We start from the raw sequence: 18,198 nt of genomic DNA, 5'->3' as shown, positions 1-18,198 counted from the left end.
TCAATATTTTATCAAGTGGACTTTCATAGATTTCACTTGTTGTTTTCTCCAATTAATCAAGACATCGTTTTATTTTATTTTTTACATGATTTACTTTTATTTTATTTTATGTGTTTCTCCTGTGTGGATGTTTCTGTGAGGGTGTTGTGCCCTGGAACTGGAGTTATAGAGGGCTGTAGCCACCATATGAATGCTGGAAATCTGAACCTGAGTCCTCTGGAAGAGCAGCCAGTGCTCTTAACTGCTGAACCATCTCTTCAGCACCAAACTGAGACATTGTTAATAGCCACATCTCCAATCAGATCCCTAAGACAGTGGATTCAGTAAATCCATACAGCAACAGATGGAAATTGCTTCATTGCTAAATCAGCTAAAGGTGAACATTTTAAACAGAATGATCAATAAAAGGGTACAAACACGTGATGTTTTAAGAAGGTAAATTTGAGTCAATCAATTATCAGTGGTCCTTTACAGCAGGAAATGACACATTTTTGTGGTGACATTAGTTTCAAGCCTTATAAACATCTTATCCATATACAGTAATTGTTCTAACCTTTGCAGCGGTATTCATTTTAACATAGGAAAACAACATGGCAACCCACTCTCCTGGCAGCAGTGTGAAAAATGATGAATAAAATCTTCTAGTATGTTGCAATCATTAAAAATATTCCTCTTAAGAACTTGAAGCAGTAGGGCTGGTGAGATGGCTCAGAGGTTAAGAGCACTGGTTGTTCTTCCAGGGGTCCTGAGTTCAATTCCTAGCAACCACATGGTGGCTCACAACCATCTATAGTGAGATCTGGTGCCCTCTTCTAGCATGCAAGCATCATGCATGTATAAATAATAAATCTTAAAAAAAAAAGGAGTAAAAAAAAAGAACTTGAAGCAGAGTAGGTTTTTTTTTATTCAGAATTTTAAATTAAGACACTATCATGGGAGGGGCTGGAGAGATGGCTCAGCAGTTAAGAGCACTGGTGCCTCTTCCAAAAGACCTAGGTTCAATTCCCAGCACCCACACGGCAGCTCACAACTATCTGTAACTCCAGTTCCAGGAGATCTGACACCCTCACACAGACATACGTGCAGGCAAAAACAAAAACAACAACCATCCTCCCCCAAAGACACTATCATGGAAAGCATACCACACTGAAACCTTCTAAGACACTATCATTTTACCTCTTTATAAAACTAAAATGGCACCACTTTGTCTGCTTCTAGTTTTTGCTCGTCAGTACCCATAATTTTCTTCTTTATCACAACTATATCCCTGGCTTCCTCTTCCCCACATGGGAGTCCTGGCCAGCGCACTCTTTTCTATTAGTCACAGCGGTTATTTCTGACATAGGACTTCCTAAGTGAGTGTAAAATAAAATACACCTTTCCCTCTCCAATTTGCTTCTGTTCATAGTGTCTTATAACAGCAACAAAACCCCAACTAAGACAAATCTCCTGTGCCTCTGCACATGATGCTTCCTCTACTTGGCCCACACTTCTTATGCTGTCGACAGGGGCTAGATGACTGAACCAAATGACCTTTCTTTTGTGAGGCCAACCATCTTCCTCTTGATCTCCCATCAGAGACTGCATACACTCTCCTGTACAGTCAGGCATTATCTGTATACACACCCTGTATAGTCAAGCAGTACATGTACATACCCGCCTGTATAGTCAGGTATTACATGTATACACTCCCTGCGTAGTCAAGCATTACATGCATATATTCTCCTGCGTAGTCAAGCAGTACATGTATACATACTTGTGTGCCATCAAACACTGCACTCTTTAACTTCCGTCTGTACTCCTCTTCCTCTCTTCAGTGTGTAATATGTTCTGATGTGTATGGTAGGTAGTCTACACACTGCTGACTCTCTGGGGACAGTGTCTTGATGCCACATTTGCTCAATGCTCCACTGGAGATACAGAGGTCAGAACATGTATGTCCCTGACTATATGTCCCATGACTAGTTGAATTAAATTATTTTCCTCTCCTGGCTACTTTCCTATCTGTCACCTGAAAGGATCCAGTTAGATGACTTCTAGGTTTTTCTAACTTTTTAACTCTACCTCTTTCACATTTTTACCAACCTGACTTATATCCCTGAAAAAAAAAAATCTACTATTCATATAAATGAGATTGCTATATTTTCAGTTGGTTCCTATAATCTTCACTTGCTTGGAGCAAGGGTGATTTCCAAATGCAATCAAAAATTTCTTCCAGTGCTGACGAGATGGCTCCCTCAGTAAAGTGTTGGCTATGCAAGCATGCGGACCTAAATTCAAGCTCCAGAACCTAGCTATAGAAAGACAGCGGGGAGGGCGCGTGCTTGTAATCCCAGTGCTAGGGAGGTGGAGACAGGTAGATCCCTGGCAGACAACAGCCGCCCTAGGAAGAAACCCAGTCTAGAAAATAAAAAGGGAACAACACTGTAGGATGGCCTCTGGCTTTCACCTGTACACCTTCCCTCACATGTTCAAGCATGAACACGTGTGTGTGTGTGTGTGTGCGCGCGCACACACACACACACACACACACACACACACACACACACACACACACTTTCTGTTAAACTGTCCATTTGCTCCAGCTAAGCAATGGCTATTTCTAAGTAGTTCAGTTGTTCAGTGTATCATTCAAAGCTCTCCCCTACAGCTCTTAATTACAAAAAAATAAAATAAAAAAAATTTAAGTACATGGGTATTTTGCCTGCATGTGTTTCTGTATGCCTGGTGCCCAAGGAGGATAGGGAAGGGCATAGGATTCACTGGAACTGGAGTTATGGGTGGTTGAAAGCTGCCAGGTGGGTGCTGGGAGAACCAAGGTCCTCTGCCTGACCATCAGTGCTTTTACCTGCTGACCCATCTCCACTTGCATGTGTCTTAATTCTAACAAAGTTCCAGTTTATTTTTTTCTGATTATAACTAAGTATGGTACGTCAAACATAAATACACATACTCAAGAAAATAATAAAAATTACTTGAAATCTCACCTTCAGTGATATCTACTGTTAGCTACATATGTTATGATAACTTCTACCCTCCCCACTGTCTATCTTTACAAAAATGAGAATATGAGCTTCAAGACATGATTCAGGAGGTAAAGACATTTGCTGCCAACTCTGATGAACTGAGTTCCATCACGGTCCACCTGTGTGGAGGGATGAGAAAAGCTGCTCCTGGAAGTTTTCCTTTGATCTCCATGACATGTGCATAATCCATGTAAGAGACTCTCCAACACAGCCAATTAATCAACCAATGCAATAATTTTTAAAAATGAGAATAATATTTAGTGTCTTATAACCCCCGTCCACACCTCTGCCCTCTTTATTGGATGTCTCTCCCAATGAATAGATGAAGCATTAATTTTACTGTGTGTACATGCAGGTATGCATGTTTGTGTTCAAGTGCCTGTGAAGACCAGAGGTCAGCTCTAGGCACCACATTTCATGTAATAGCCACCTTGTTCTTTAGACTCTCATACTGGTATTTGGGACTTGCCAATTAGGCTACTCTGGCTAGCCACCCAGTTCTAGGGATGCTCCTGAATTTCTACAGTGCTGGGATTACAAGCATGTGCTACTATTCATGACTTTTTATGTGGTTCTGGGGACTGAATTCAGGTCCTCATACCTAGAAAGCAAGCACTTTTCTCACCAAGCTATCACCCCATTTCTCCTCCTTCCCCTCCCCTCTGCATTTTTGTGTTCTGAACACACACACACACACACACACACACACACACACACACACACACACGGCAGAAGTTCCATGTCAGGAATCTTACTCAGCTGCTCTCCACCTGAACTGTGGAGACAACCCCTCACTGAACTTGAAGCTCCCCAATTAATCAAGATGGCCTGGCTAGCAAGATCCCTAACTGCTTTCCCAGTGCTGGCGTTGTGCTCATGGGCTGCTGCACTCAGACTTTCCTTCCTACGGGTTCTGGAGTGTGGAACGCAGGTCTCTATGACTGCATGGAAGGCACTTTACTTATGAAACCATCTCTCCAAACTCCAACTTATTTTTGACACAAGGTTTCACGAAGCCCAGGCTGGTCTCTGTTAAGCTGAGGATGACCTGGAAATTCTGATCCCCCTCCAAGTGCAAGGATTACAGGGGTGAGTCACCATAGTTTCTGCAGTGTTGGGGATGGACGCAAGCATTCTACCCACAGAGACGTATCCCCAGTTTAACCTCAATTTTAGTGGTTAATACTTTGTTTTGAGATAGGTTTTCACTGTGTAGCCAGACTACTTTGAACTCAAAATCTTCCTACCTCAGCCTCCCAAGTAGTGGAATTACCACACTTAGCTAATGGTTAATAAGGCCCACTTTCTTATTGAAATTTAGGTTATTCATTCTTTTCCTTAAAAAAAAAAAAAATTTGTGATGAGTGTTCTTCCACACACGTTCTCTGGACAGCTGTCTGGATATATTCTTCCCTTTGAATAGTGTGTCTAAGTCACAGGGAAAGCATTTTATGGTTTTGGAGAATTTTCTCCAAAATAGTTGAATCAACTTAAATTCCTACCAACAGGTAGTTTCCATAAACCTTTAAGAACATGAGAATAACTGTGAATACATTTTTAATCTCTTTGTGGCTTCTCTATTGGCCTTTTTTTTTACACTTAAAAATATTTCTCCTGCTTCACTCTAAATTTGATAGTTTCTATACAATATTTTAAAAGTATGGTTCTAGTTAGTGGGGCTCTAGGTTGTGTTTCCTGTCTTTTCAACAATGAGTGCATATTACTTAAATTGATAAACTTCATTATCATTATAACTTCAGTATAAAAGAACATTATCTTTATAAACATCAAACTTTCGAGTACTGGGAAACAATTTTGCCTTACTTAATTTATACAAACTGTAATGACAAGTATCAGTTCTGAAGATGTCTGACGGCTTTCTCTTAGCAAATTATAAAGACAGTTCTTGTGGGTCCTGGGAGAAGACCTCAAAAAATACTTAGCTACTGTCTTTTCTGGACCTTACCTTTCTCCTCAAATCTTATCTGAAATTGCTATTGTCAAAGGACTGGCCAAAGAACCTTTGCACCTGTGATTCTAGCCAGGTCAATACAATGGTAATCAGGATGAGTTTTAAAGGAAGGAGCTGAGGCAGGCAGAATGTCTGTTGTCAAGATTGTCCACAAACACTCCCTCCAGGTAAACCCTTCATGGACTTGCAAGTTCAAAATATCAGTTCAGCTTTACTTCATAAGAGTTTTACTTCATAGACTCTTGACTTTAAGTGTGAAAACTTGCACAAGTGTGTGTACCCTCACCAGCCCGCAGACATGTGCATGTGTGCCACTGTCTGAGTGGTTCTGTGTGTACGCATGTGTGCGTGTACATGCTGGAAGGCAGAGGGCAACCTAGAGTGCTGTTCCCAAGGACAGCTATCTACTTTGTTTTGTGAGCCAGTCTCTGTTAAGGAAGGACAGGGCTCACTGATTTGGCTGGCAGACCAGCTTCAGGGTTTGTTTTTTTTTTTTTTTTGCCTGTCTCCATCCTCCCAACACTGGGAATGCAAGTACAAGCCACCATGCCTGGCTTTCTACATGGGTGTTAGGGACCACACTATGGTCCTCATGCTTGTGCAGCAAGCATTTTATGGATGGAGCCATCTTCCTATCCTTTGAATACATACTTTAAGACAATTATTTTGCTGTAATTTTTGCTGTTAGAGGACTTGTATAATTTTAATGAGAATGTTAAAACTCGTCTTAGTTTGAGGAATTGTCAAGCATCAAATTAAACAAGAATCCTGACTACCGCATGAATTTTATTGTCACTATCCTTCTTTGAAGCTTATCCTCAACTCGATTTTATTTTCTTGTTATTGCAGTTTCTAGAAACCATGGCTGTAAAACTGCCTAATATCACATAATTCAGACATGTATACTGTATAGCTATTTTCTAGATTTGAATGTTTCCAACGTTGTAGCCAATTTGTAAGAACATTCATGTCAAACAAACAATATCTTTCTGATTGATAAGCAAGATAATTAACATTTACAACATAAACAACAAATACATAACTCTTAAACTATATTTTAGGATTTATGCCCCAGGGCAAATAGAGAAACAACCCTTTCAGCTACACTAATTGTAACTTTACAAGGAAAGAAAATAAAATGTTGGATGAGATGACAAGAGTCATGGATTATTTCTCCTCTGTATTTGTCATGAAGCTCTTGTAAACACATATGAAAACAATGTAGCTGGCTCTGTAGTTGTTATTTTCCTTCTTTGAGACAGGCTGGCCTCAAACCCCTATGTAGCTAAGAATGAGGAACCTCTGATTTCCTGCCTCTTCCTCCCAATAACTGTTTATATTAAAGATAGCTATTTTATATATAACTCAGATGTGACTTTAATTCAAGCAGTAAATAAGTACTGAGCACCGTACTTATTTAGGGCCCAACCAAGATTTCCATGCTGTAATTCTTAATCTTAAATATATTATGCTATATGGCAGATGAGAATTAAGATGTCAAACAGATGAATGGTTGCTAATGAGACTGTCTTAGTTAAGACAGAGAACACAGCTTGGATATGAGGTGGGTAAAGTGTAATTACATGGAACAGGGAGCACGTGTGCACACATGTGCACACACACTTACGTTGAGGTCAGAGAGACAGACAGGGAGAGAAACGAGGTTAGAGGGATGGATGCACTGCTGCTGGTTTTTGAAGATGCAATGAAAGTGGCCCAAGAGCCAAGGCATACTGGCAGTCACCAGCCATCAGGGAAGGTGGCCCTTGGCCAGAGCCTCCGGGAGGGTGCGCGGCACTGCTGTCCTCTGGACTACACTTGTGAGTTTCAGGGTGGACTTGCTGCCTCATTAACTGGAGGGTAATAACTTTGGGTTGTTTGAAACTATTAAGTTTGTGATTTTTTTTTTAAACAGCAGCAAAAGCCTAGATATAATACCAGATAAAATTCCTAGTGAGATAACTGGATTACTACACTCCTAGAAAAGACACTACAATCAGTGCAAGTACAGTACAGTGAGCTGTACTGTTACTGAGGTGGCAGGAAACTCAATGGACTGGGGATGACTTTGCTAGTTTATGATGGAAATCCCTGCCTAAAAGAGGCAGCTGGATGTAATTCAACCTCATTACTAATTCACTGCTCCGGGGATGAAATCAACACTATTGACTTCTTTTACTGCAATCCCAACAAGGATGCAATACATATTAACTATAAAGGTTTAAAATTTCCAGGAAGACATGAAAATGAAACTGAAGGCTGCTTTTTGCCACTCCTACTGATGGCCACAGTGCTGTTTAACTAAGGGCAAAGCAAGGTCTTTTGCTGAGTTCAGATTATGAACAAAGGTTTCACACTTCCTAAATACTGTTGGGCATTTTCAAATACTGACATAATCATTTAGCAATATCTAGGAAAATAAGCTCAATACTTTATTTAAACCAGTTAACTCCATTTCTAATTCATCTTATGAATACTCCTAGTCAACTGCAAAGATATACATATGATCACACTCACTTGCCACAGCATTGTTTGACAGTAAAAATCTTGGAAAATCTAAATGCCTGCCAAGAGCACTGATTAAATACACTATAGAATATTCATAGAGCTGATTGCTATCAGTCTTAACCAAGGGGGAAGCTTTTTATTTCTATTGTGGACAGATGCCTTGGTTTTAAGCTGGCAAGTTAGTCATCAGACAAAATGTTCCCAGTTGTACGTTTAAAAGAGAAATTCCTAAGTGTTTGCAAATACACAGGAACTCTGAGGAAGAAAACTCACTCTGAAGTGGCCAGGCAGCATCTTACAACTCTTGTTCAGAGACACAGTGCTCCTAGAGAGGACTTAGCTTGTCCAAACATTTTCTTTGTAACAGGGAGAATCAATGAATTCTCTTGTTACTTTCAAGTAAATGCACTGTCCCTGCTCTAGACCACTAACATGATGGTGGCCTTTGAGTATGCTGACACAAGTGATATTACAGGTAAAAACACTGTATGCACACACACACTTTTCTCATTTATTCAGTATTCTCTGTGTATGCCATGTGCCAAGCACTGTTTTCAGTTCTGGGGTTACTTCATCAGGAGAACAAAGCTGGTGCCTTCTCACATAGATAGGAAATAACAGAGCCAGCAGTGAGTGCTATGAAGACTAAAGCAGAGGAAGGCTACAGTGTTGGAAGCGATGATGTTTTAGATATGTAAGAAGAGGTGTCATAAGAACAGACCTTAAAGGAGAGGCAGGCTGAGCTATGTAGGTATCTGGAGAGGGAGGTCAAAAGGTAGACACTTGCTTGGTATGAAGAGCCCCAAACCTGTGAAGACTGATACACAGCATCTCTAAGAAGAGTGGAGAATGGCCAGGTCTCTGGTATTTTGGGCCTTGTACTATAGCAGAACCCAGATTTTCATCTTTATGTGTGATAGGAAACCACTGAATGTGCTCCCATATTCTCTGCTTCCTTCCTGTCTCAGAGTGGATGATGTGAGCATATGTGTTTAAAAACAAAACATTTTCAATAATTCCAGGGAGAAGAGACCATCTGGGGGCACAAGTGAAGTGAGAAGACCAGTTAAGAATTGGCATCAACTGGCTAAAATGCTCAATCCCCATTCAGAAAGGCAAAGAGGATGGACATCAGAAGAAGGAGAAAACACGGAACAGGACAAGAGCCTGAAACAGAGGGCCTCTGAAAGGCTCTGCAGTGTATCAAAGATGTTGAGACTTATGGCCAACCTTTGGGCAGAGTGCAGGGAATCTTATGAAAGAAGTGGGAAACGGTAAGATCTGGAGAGGACAGGAACTCCACAAGAAGAGCAACAGAACCACAAAAAATCTGAGCACAGGGGTCTCTTCTGAGACTGATACTCCAACCAAGGACCATTCATGGAGATAACCTAGACCCCCTGCACAGATATAGCTCATGACAGTTCAGTGTCCAAGTGGGTTCCATAGTAATGGGAACAGGGACTGCTTCTGACATGAACTGATTGGCCTGCTCTTTGATCACCTCCCCCTAAGGGGGAGCAGCCTTACCAGGCCACAAAGGAAGAAAATGCAGCCACTCCTGATGAGACCTGATAGACTAGGATCAGAAGGAAGGACAGGAAGACCTCCCCTATCAGTGGACTTGGGGAGGGGCATGTGTGGAGAAGTGGGAGGGAGGGTGGGATTGGAAGGGGAGGAAGGTGGGGTTTGTGGGGGGATACAAAGTGAATACACTGTAATTAATAAAAAATTAAAAATGTTAAAAAAAAGTATTAGCGTCAAAGCAGGATTGAGGCAGAGTCAGTGGAGACTAGTGCTGCAGAAGAGAGGTGGAAAGAAATGGCTCGGTTGGGAAGCACTTTGGAAGTAAAAGTGACAGATTGTTTTTGGCTGGCAATGAAAAAGAGAATAAAAAGAGTCAAGAAAAACACCAGGATTTGGGGGCTCAGCAATTTGGTGGGGTTGGGTTTAAGACATGCTCTACATGTGATGCCATTGTGAGTGGAAGTGCACAGGAGTCATGGAGCTCAGATAATATCTGGAAGATCTCAACAGGTCAAGTTCTATGGCAGGAGGCTGCCTGAGATCATCAGGTGGGGGAGCAAGAGAGCACCAGCCAGTAGGAGTCACCAAGGGAAGGGATCCAGCAGAAGGGGAGGGGGAAGGGGAGGGGGGGGGGGGGGGGGGGGGGGGAGGAGGAGGAGGAGGAGGAGGAGGAGGAGGAGGAGGAGGAGAAAATTAATCATGGAAGCACACCAGCCAGTAAGAGTCACCAAGGAAAAAGGTATCCAGAGGAAGAGGAAGAGAGGGAAGAAGGAGGAAGAGAAGGAAGTTGGTAGTGTTGGTAGTAGTGGTGGTGGAAGAAGAAGAGCAGGAGGAGGAGAAGGAAGAGGAGGAGGAAGGAGGAGGAGGAGGAGGAAGAAGAAGAAGAAGGAGAAGAAGGAGAAGAAGAAGGAGAAGGAGAAGGAGAAGGAGAAGGAGAAGAAGAAGGAGAAGAAGAAGAAGAAGAAGAAGAAGAAGAAGAAGAAGAAGAAGAAGAAGAAGAAGAAGAAATAGAAATAGAAATAGAAGAAGTAGTCACGGCAGCACACCAGTCAGTAAGAGTCACCCAGGAAAGAGGGATCCAGCAGAAGAGGAGGAAGAGAAAGAATAAAGAAGAGGAAGGAAGAGGAGTGAAAGGCCAACTGGATAGGCTTTAAGCGAACGGGAGGAAAGGAGAGTCTGTACACACCACTATTTTGAGTTATCGGCTATAGAGCCACACACAGGAACGTCTGTTGTTTTAGCTTTTGCCATCAGAGAGTATAACTGAGACACAGGCACCGCTCTCCATTCAGGAGTGCAAAGCTGTGCTAATTTTTGGCTTGGCCTGCTGGCAAGCCTTCATGTTCCTCAGTACCAGCATGCATTCTGTTCACTTCCAGCAGGGTCGCCTCCAAACTACAACAGCTGCTGGGCCCACAGCTGATTGTAAGCCCTGCTCAGCAGTATGGCTGTCAGCCCTGTCTATATCGCCTGGCTTTCTCGTTCTTCTCTTTTGCTTTTCTTGTTCATCATTGTTTTTCTCAGTTAAGCAAAGAACATCAAAATTGAACAACAAAAGTATTTAACTACACTTAAAGAAATAGGGGCCATGAATCTGAAAGACAGTAAAGAGTTATATGGGAAGAGTTGGAGAAAGAAAGAAAAAAAGATGTAATTATATTTAAATTAAAAAATAAAAATATTTGAAAATATTGTCTAGAAGCTTATTTACAAAATCAACCAGCAACTTATGAAGAAGTTGCCTACAGAACATAGGCTCTAACTGAAGTGTGTGTGTGCACACCTCTGTGTGTAGCCTAGGCTGGTCATAAGCTTGCTATATCGTCCATGATAAGCAACTACTGACTCTCCTGCCCCCACATCCCAAGTGCTAGGATTACAGATGTGTATACCACTGAACTGAACTACGTAGCCCCATTTCAACACCTAAGGATGATGTAAGGATTTCTTGGCCTAATTACACAGTAGAGCCTCATGCTAACTGGTTAATAACACACACTCATCTAGTTCACAGGCCAACTCCAAGTTAAAGACTCTTGCTTAAATAAGGTGAGATAAAAGTTGGGATCATCAGTTTTGTCAATTTGACTCAATCTAGAACCACTGGGGAATCTCCATAATGGATTATCTCGATTAAGATAGCCAGTGAGCATGTCTTGGGGAACTGTCTTGGTTTTGTTAACTGAGATGGGAAGACTCAACCACTGTGGGCACTGAGTTTGGGGCCTAGACTGTATAAAAGTGGAGAAAGTGAGCTGAGCACCAGCATACATGTTTAACTTATTGGGTGTAACTGGAGTTGCTGCTTCAAACGGGTTGCTTTAAGTTCCTGCTACCCTGACCTCTCCCCACTTTCCTATGACAGACTGTATATAACTTGGAAAAGTGAACTAAATAAACCTTTTCTCTCTTAAGGTGTCTTTGTTAGGGTATTTTACTACAGCAACAGAAAAGAGAATCAAGACAGATGTTCCTTCTGGTTTCTAGGTACGGGGCCAATGAATGATAAAGAGGTATTCCAGAACCCAGGCTTGAGAAAACACTCACAACGTATAGATAGCCTTTTTCTTAACCCTTCTCTGTCTGTGGTAGGGAAAAACAAAAACACCAAACCAAAGCAACAACAAAAATCCATAGCAAACGGAACATTCTCTTCACACCCCAGTTCCAGGATTGCCTAGACTACATTCTTGGTAATTCAGTAGTAGGAGGTCCGATTATTAGCCGAATCAGGAGTTATGGAAAGAAGCACTGATTTTCCATGGTATTTACTGAACACCTACTGTTGCCAGCAGCAACCCCAGCTTTCATTGTGAAGAGGCTGCCTGCAGGGGTATAGATCTGATTGAAGCCCCAGCTCAACCCACCTAAGGACAGAGGATTTACCTGCAGTACAGAACTGATGGGTCTTCCAATAGAATAATAGGTTTATTAGATTTTGCCTGAATTCAGTTTGTTGCCAGGAAAGAAGTTACATAGTTACTGGAGTCCAACTCAAATGCTGCCCACCATATCCAATTCCTATTTAATTTATTTGTACTTATTTCCTCTTAAATCCATCTTCCCTACACCTACTGTCCAGTTGTTACACTGTCGTCTGCAACTTTATTTCCTATAGAGTAAAATTCATGACTGCCAGAACTCACTGTTACAACTGTTAACCTGCAGTGAAGAACTGGAAAAAGTCAATGAAAAGGGCCATTAAAAAAGACACAAATAAAAAAGGCCTGGTTTCTTATCTTTAAGTCTAACTACTTACTGAAGGGATGACTTGCAGAGGCTCAGAAGCTTTGGCCCTTCTCTGAGAGATGTTACTAATGCTCCTATATTCCCCTCTAAGGCAGAGATCCAATGTGTAAAAAGAAGGCATTTGTTAATGAACAAAACCAAACCCGATCTGACTTTCCCATTCAATATTCAGCATAAAAATAATCCACCTCCATTAATCAGTCAGTTTTCAGATGGGTTACTTTTTCAGCTGAGTGGCAGGACACCAAAATGGGAAGGAGACATCAATGTCATACAGTATTAATAGCTGCAGCCAGAAACAATATAGCAAAAGAACCAATAAGAGAAGGGCTCCCCAAATTGCAGCATAAGTGACTTAATTCAATGTCTCCCTCCATGAGGGCCTCAGGAAAAACCACCAGCAGCAAACAAAAGATGAAAACAATGAGGATGGATACAGGATTTCTAATTTATGTCAAAAAGACAGCCTCACTGTATTTTCTAGTGTTTCTGACAACATTTTTTAAGCCTCTGCCTGAGTTTAATAAAAATTAAGCTGGAACTTAATATCCACGAAAAAGAAAAGCTTTTAAAACAGAAGTCAGATAAAAATAAATGCGAGTAAACATTCGGGGACAGACAGGGTCTGACTTTTAAAAATTATGTTTGTTTAGATTTACCACACGGTTAAATGTCTCACCTTGAACAAAAATAAACCTTGCAATGGTGTTTCTACAGTTGAGCAAAGGATCAATAATCTCTGACAACTTCCGTTAAAACGAGTTCAGTATGCTTAAATTGCACGGGGTACACACTTCACTTTTTAAATGTCTGCTGGACATTTTCTGATTTTTTTTTTTTTTTTCCAAGCACTGGAAGTCCTTAAGTTTCCAAGACTCTGTGGTGGAGCACGCAGGCGCGCGCACACGTACTCTTTAAGCATGAGCAGCATAAACGCAAATGCAGGCATCAGAAAGTTATGTAAGAAAAGCGGTCTCTCCTCTGAGAAATCAGTTCAAGCGTACAGTAATCTAGTCAACTGCATATGCTGAGTGCCGGGCTGGGTCACTGGAACTAGGTAAAAAGCAATATAAAATACAGCGGGAAAGGAGGGCATTTAACTGCTGGATGATGCAGGCAACGCCACCAGAGGCATCTTCTGGCATTCCTTCAGAAGGGGCAAGAATGGGTTATCTTTAATGAGCCCCTAATGACCTGGCTAACGGCACAGCCTAAAACCACCACATCCTGAAACACATCCTACCAAGCGGGAGAGGAGACTGGAGGAGTCGCTAAGTGATCCATTCACAAAAGCTACCCTGGCTGTCACTGGCCTGGGACTCGCGCATTCCCCGGCACTGCCACCTGCTTTCTACTTCCTCGGGGAAGAGATGGTGGCACGCGGGTGGCCGCCCAGAGGCTCCAAAGGTAGAACTGTTAATGATGATTATGCGATTCTTAACCTCCCGAGAGCAAGTCTCGGTTCCCCAGGGCCGGTTCCGGGACGGCGCGCGGCCCCACGGTGGAAGGCTGAGAAGTTCCCCATGGCGGAGCCAGGGGCAGGCAGGAAGACCCGAGGGGAGGTGGTGGCGCCAGATCTGAGCGCAGGAAGCTTTGGCCCGCCCGCCGGGACCGTGGGAAGGCGAGCTGGGGGCGGGGCCGCGAGGAGCCACACCGGGGCCCGGCTCGGGGATCCCCGCACGGGGTACGGGCAGAGAGGGGGCACCGTGGCCGCTACCTGCTGTTGGATCTTCCCATCCTCCGTGACGACCCAGTGCGTAGTGGCCAAGGCCCCTCGAGCCACCATGCTCAGCAAAGCGGAGAGGCTGAGGAGCCAACCTGGGCCGGAGCAAGGGAGCAGCTCGAACCGGCCGCGGACCCCTACTGCCGCCGCCATCTTGCCCCCCCGACCGGGCCGCTCACACCGGAAGCGGAAGCTACTCCAGGGCGTCCTCCATCTTGGGGAGGTCGCCTCTGGAGCGGGAGGAGGAGCCCGAAGAGTGCTGCAGTCACTGACCCGGCACTTTACTCTCGGTTGCGGTAACCGATCCTGTCACACCACAGCGCCGGAAACTGCTTTTTAGTTATCGTTTTCCTGTAGGCTTTATGATCTCCAAGAGTGGGAACTAGAGGGAGATAATAACGGGCCAGGTGAAGCTTGAGACACGTGAGAAGACTGGGTGGTGTTCTTTCTTAAAAGTAAGTTTTGTTTCTGGTAGTGCAATAAAAGGTATGCTTTCCAACTGTCTGAGAGGCATTTTTATAAGGCTCGTATTGGAGTGTCAGGCGTCGCACACGTAATGCGTGTCAAATGAAATAAAAAAAATAGCTGTAGTTAACATATATGATCCGTATAGATGCTTTGTTTTCTTTCTAAGTTTGGAAAGCGATATGTACTTATATTTCTGGGCCTTATCAGCAGTACGTGTCTCGTGGACTTTGGTGGGCAACTCCAGTCTTAGCTAAAGATCTAGGTGAGGAGCCCCGAAATTGGCATCTCCTGGGACTGTATTAAATGTGCAAGCTTTCGGCCCTTGTGGCTCTTCCGTCCTCCCCCCATGCCTTGCTGACTGTCTCAGGTGATTGATTTGCTTATTAAAGTTAGAGGCACACTACCAACAGGTGGGCTATTGACTAGCTTAGGTTCCAGCCTCTATCGGATATTTCAGGGCTGCTTACTAGTATGGCGTATCATTTTGTATGGAAGTTTGTTATGCTTTTTTTTTCCTGTTCAGGAAAGGATGAGGATAGTGCCCTGCCACCTCCCTACATTGGTATGTTGCAGGAAAACAAACATCTGCCGCATACTATGGGACTAGAGACCATGACATTCTTTATATTTGTTTTAAATTCTTCTGAGGGCAGTTTTTTTTTTTTTTTTTTTTTTTTGTTGTTGTTTTTGAAATGGAGTCCCCTTATGCAGCCCAAGTTGCCTAGAATTTATTCAGCCCACGCAGGCGTTTAAGTTCTCCTTTGTCAACCTCCAGATACTGGTATTATGGGTATGAATCACCAGGCCCAGTTCCCAGGGCAGCTCTTCTTAGAGTACTGATGAACATTTTTTTTTTATTAAAAAGGTGTAACTTGGGGCTGGAGAGATGGCTCAGGGCTGAACAGCACTTCCTGCTCTTCCAGGGGACCAGTGTTAGGCTCATCACCTGTAACTCCAGCTCTAGGGGATCCTCATGGCATGCATTTCTCACACACAAACACATATACACCATACTTTTGCACAGTAGTGGAGCCTGGGCACAGAAATATGACCTCTGAAACATAAGCCATGATGTTGACAAGTTAATTAAAGTATAGACAGTGAGAGTGTAATAAGAGTGTATGTGTAGAGGAGAGAGCAACAAGCAGGTAAAAAAAGGCTTGGTTCAAAGTGTGGTAAAGGTGATGCTGTTATCAAGTTGTATCGGATTCTTGTGGGTCATATTGAATTTAAATATAAACAGTAAGGAGTGTAACTGAATTTTAAAGTAGTGACAAATGATGAAATCCCATTTTTTTTCCAGTATCTTTTTAGGTGTAGTCATCTATTGCAAATAAAATTATGAAAGTAGCATCATCTAATTTTTTCTTTACAATGCTAGGGACTGAGGCCAGGGCCTTGCTTATGCTAGTCATACACATTACTAATTAGCTATGTATCTCTAGCCCATCATTTAATAAATGTTTAACACACCTACCTGGCTGCAAAACCCTAGGATGAATGGTTGAATAGAATCACTAATATTTAAGCTATCAGCAATTTCTCTGGCATTTAACCGCTGGAAAGGAGGCAGAATCAGCATCTACAAACTCAACAGTTCATCCACTTGTTTTTCCTAGGATCATAATCCCTGTCCTTTGAGACAAGGTTTTCTCTAAAACCTTGAGAGCTCTCCATGGTTTTCTGTTGTGTAATTAACGACCACAGTTTAACCATTATTTCAGTTTCTATGGAACCCAAGTGTGGTTTGGCCTGGTTGGGTTTTCTAGTCTCAAAACAGTCAGTTCTGACTGTCCATTAATACAAAACATCCACTGTTTTTAGCTATGTATCCCTCTCCACATGGAAAGGCTGCCAAGAGAATGAATCCTTTGCTTAAAACTCTTGACTTCCTTCTGTATGCAAAGTATTTATATAAAGTTATCCAAGTGAATCATCTACTCCTTTTAAATTAACCTCAAATTAGCTTGTGACTGTAATGACATTTGCAAAATACCTTTAGCCAAATAACAGAATTTCAGGAGGGACATAGCTACATGTTTCTTCTATAGTCTAGTGGATTCTTTTAAATCAGTCTTCTTAAAATATAGATGAAAGTTGTATATATTCTGTTTACAAGGATGTATGGGTATGAAGCCCATTCCTGCTGTAGGTATCTCCAAAAGAGAGAATTATCCCTTTCTATCCTTTTCTTGTGTCCTTTTTTTCATTTCTTGCCACTGAATGTAGCACTAACGACATACCATACTACTTCATGAAAGCATTTTCTACATTTTGAGCATAAAACTCAAGTAATTTCTGCAAAGGTTCTTAAGGCCTAGTCTAGTGAGACAGAATACACAGTAAAACTAGGAAAAATAAATATCATACAGGTAGGCAGCAAACATATTAAGAGCCAATCAAACTTTTCCTCCAGGGCAGATGGGAATGTCCTATGTTATACTACATCTGCAAGATCCCCAAAGCACTCTTGGTTTTATATTCTGAGGGTAACTGGTATCATTGAGCAAACACGCAGAACTCTAGAAACAAGGATATAATGTAGGTTTTGCAAGGAGGTCGAAGTTTCTGTCCTATACTTAGATCAGTGCATTCTTCATTTGTTCTCAAGTACAAGCAGCATTAGAAAAAGCAGGGTTGACCACGGCCATCTAAGTCTGTCCTAAAATTCTTTGCTCATTTAATCTAGACTATTAGCAGCTAAAAGGGGGAGGAATGTCTTATGCTAATATTCTTTCATCTTCAGTATCCATATTTAGTTTTTGGCTGGATTTTTCAATTCCTCCCAAAAGTAGCTTTCCCTTTGAAGTGAGTTAAAACAATTATAAATCCCAACCTAAATGCTATTTTCTTCTCTTCACTGTAGTAAGTTGCACGAGAAAAGCACTTTAAAGGGAGGACTTATTCTGATTTCAGCTCACTGTTGGATAGTGGTGAGGCAGAGGATATTAAAGCAGAACACGTGATAGAGGGTTAAGAAGTAAATGAAGATACAAAGAGCCTAGGGATAAGACTGACTTGTAATTTTCTCTACCTTCCATGTTCATTTGGTTGACTAAAGCCATGTATTAGCCTATGCCCTCATGATTTAATCACTTCTCCAAAGCCCACCCCTGAATATTGTACTGGAGACCAAGCCTTTAACACATGAGCCTTTGAGAGACTTTTCATATCTAAACCATGAAAAAAAATTATTGCTCTTGAGTTTCTATGTCTAGGTAGTCATGTCACTTTAAAGGTTTATTTTTGCTCTAGAGGCATATGTGTTGGGTCTCCTGGAGCCAGAGTTATAGGCATAAGTTCCTAATGTGGATGCTGAGAATTAAACTGGGGTTCTCTGCAAGAGCAGTATTGTACTTTGCACAGCCTCAAAGTTGGGACATATTTCATGATTATTTGGTAAGAATTTGATATTGGTTTTTATTAAAATTTTTTTTTATTCAATTTAGCTGCGTTTGTGTGGAGGTCATAGGACAACTTTCAAGAGTTGGTTCTTTTTCCATCATATGGATGTGGTGGGATTGAACTGAACAGCACACTCCTTTATCTGCTGAACCATCTTGCTGCCTGAGTTTATTTCTAATAGATCATTTTAGCCCAGGTTTGCCTCAAGCTTGTGAGGCTCAGGCTCCTGCTTGCTGGGATTACAGGTATGTGTCACTGAATCAGGTGGGTATTTTCTTCCATCTCAAACCCTGGGAGAGTCTCACTATGTTGCCTACAGA

At 42.1% G+C, this 18,198-nt stretch overlaps 1 protein-coding gene across 3 annotated transcripts in view; it reads right to left on the bottom strand.

Annotated features, from left to right (window-relative positions):
* The window catches only part of Ttc17 (tetratricopeptide repeat domain 17), a 102,271-nt gene extending 87,945 nt beyond the window's left edge, over positions 1–14,326 (bottom strand). For all 3 annotated transcript variants that reach the window (XM_055599920.1, XM_055599931.1, XM_055599938.1), the window contains exon 1: positions 14,000–14,326. In XM_055599920.1, the coding sequence (XP_055455895.1) occupies positions 14,000–14,158 (159 nt within the window). In that variant the 5' untranslated portion in view covers positions 14,159–14,326. The remainder of the gene's footprint in view (positions 1–13,999) is intronic.
* Between the last annotated feature and the right edge of the window lie 3,872 nt (positions 14,327–18,198).

This window comes from Psammomys obesus, unplaced genomic scaffold (genome assembly GCF_907164565.1).
Source record: "Psammomys obesus unplaced genomic scaffold, mPsaObe1.curated_primary_1811, whole genome shotgun sequence".
In the NCBI taxonomy this organism is placed as follows: Eukaryota; Metazoa; Chordata; class Mammalia; order Rodentia; family Muridae; genus Psammomys; species Psammomys obesus.
This window is presented reverse-complemented; position numbering and strand designations above follow the sequence as displayed.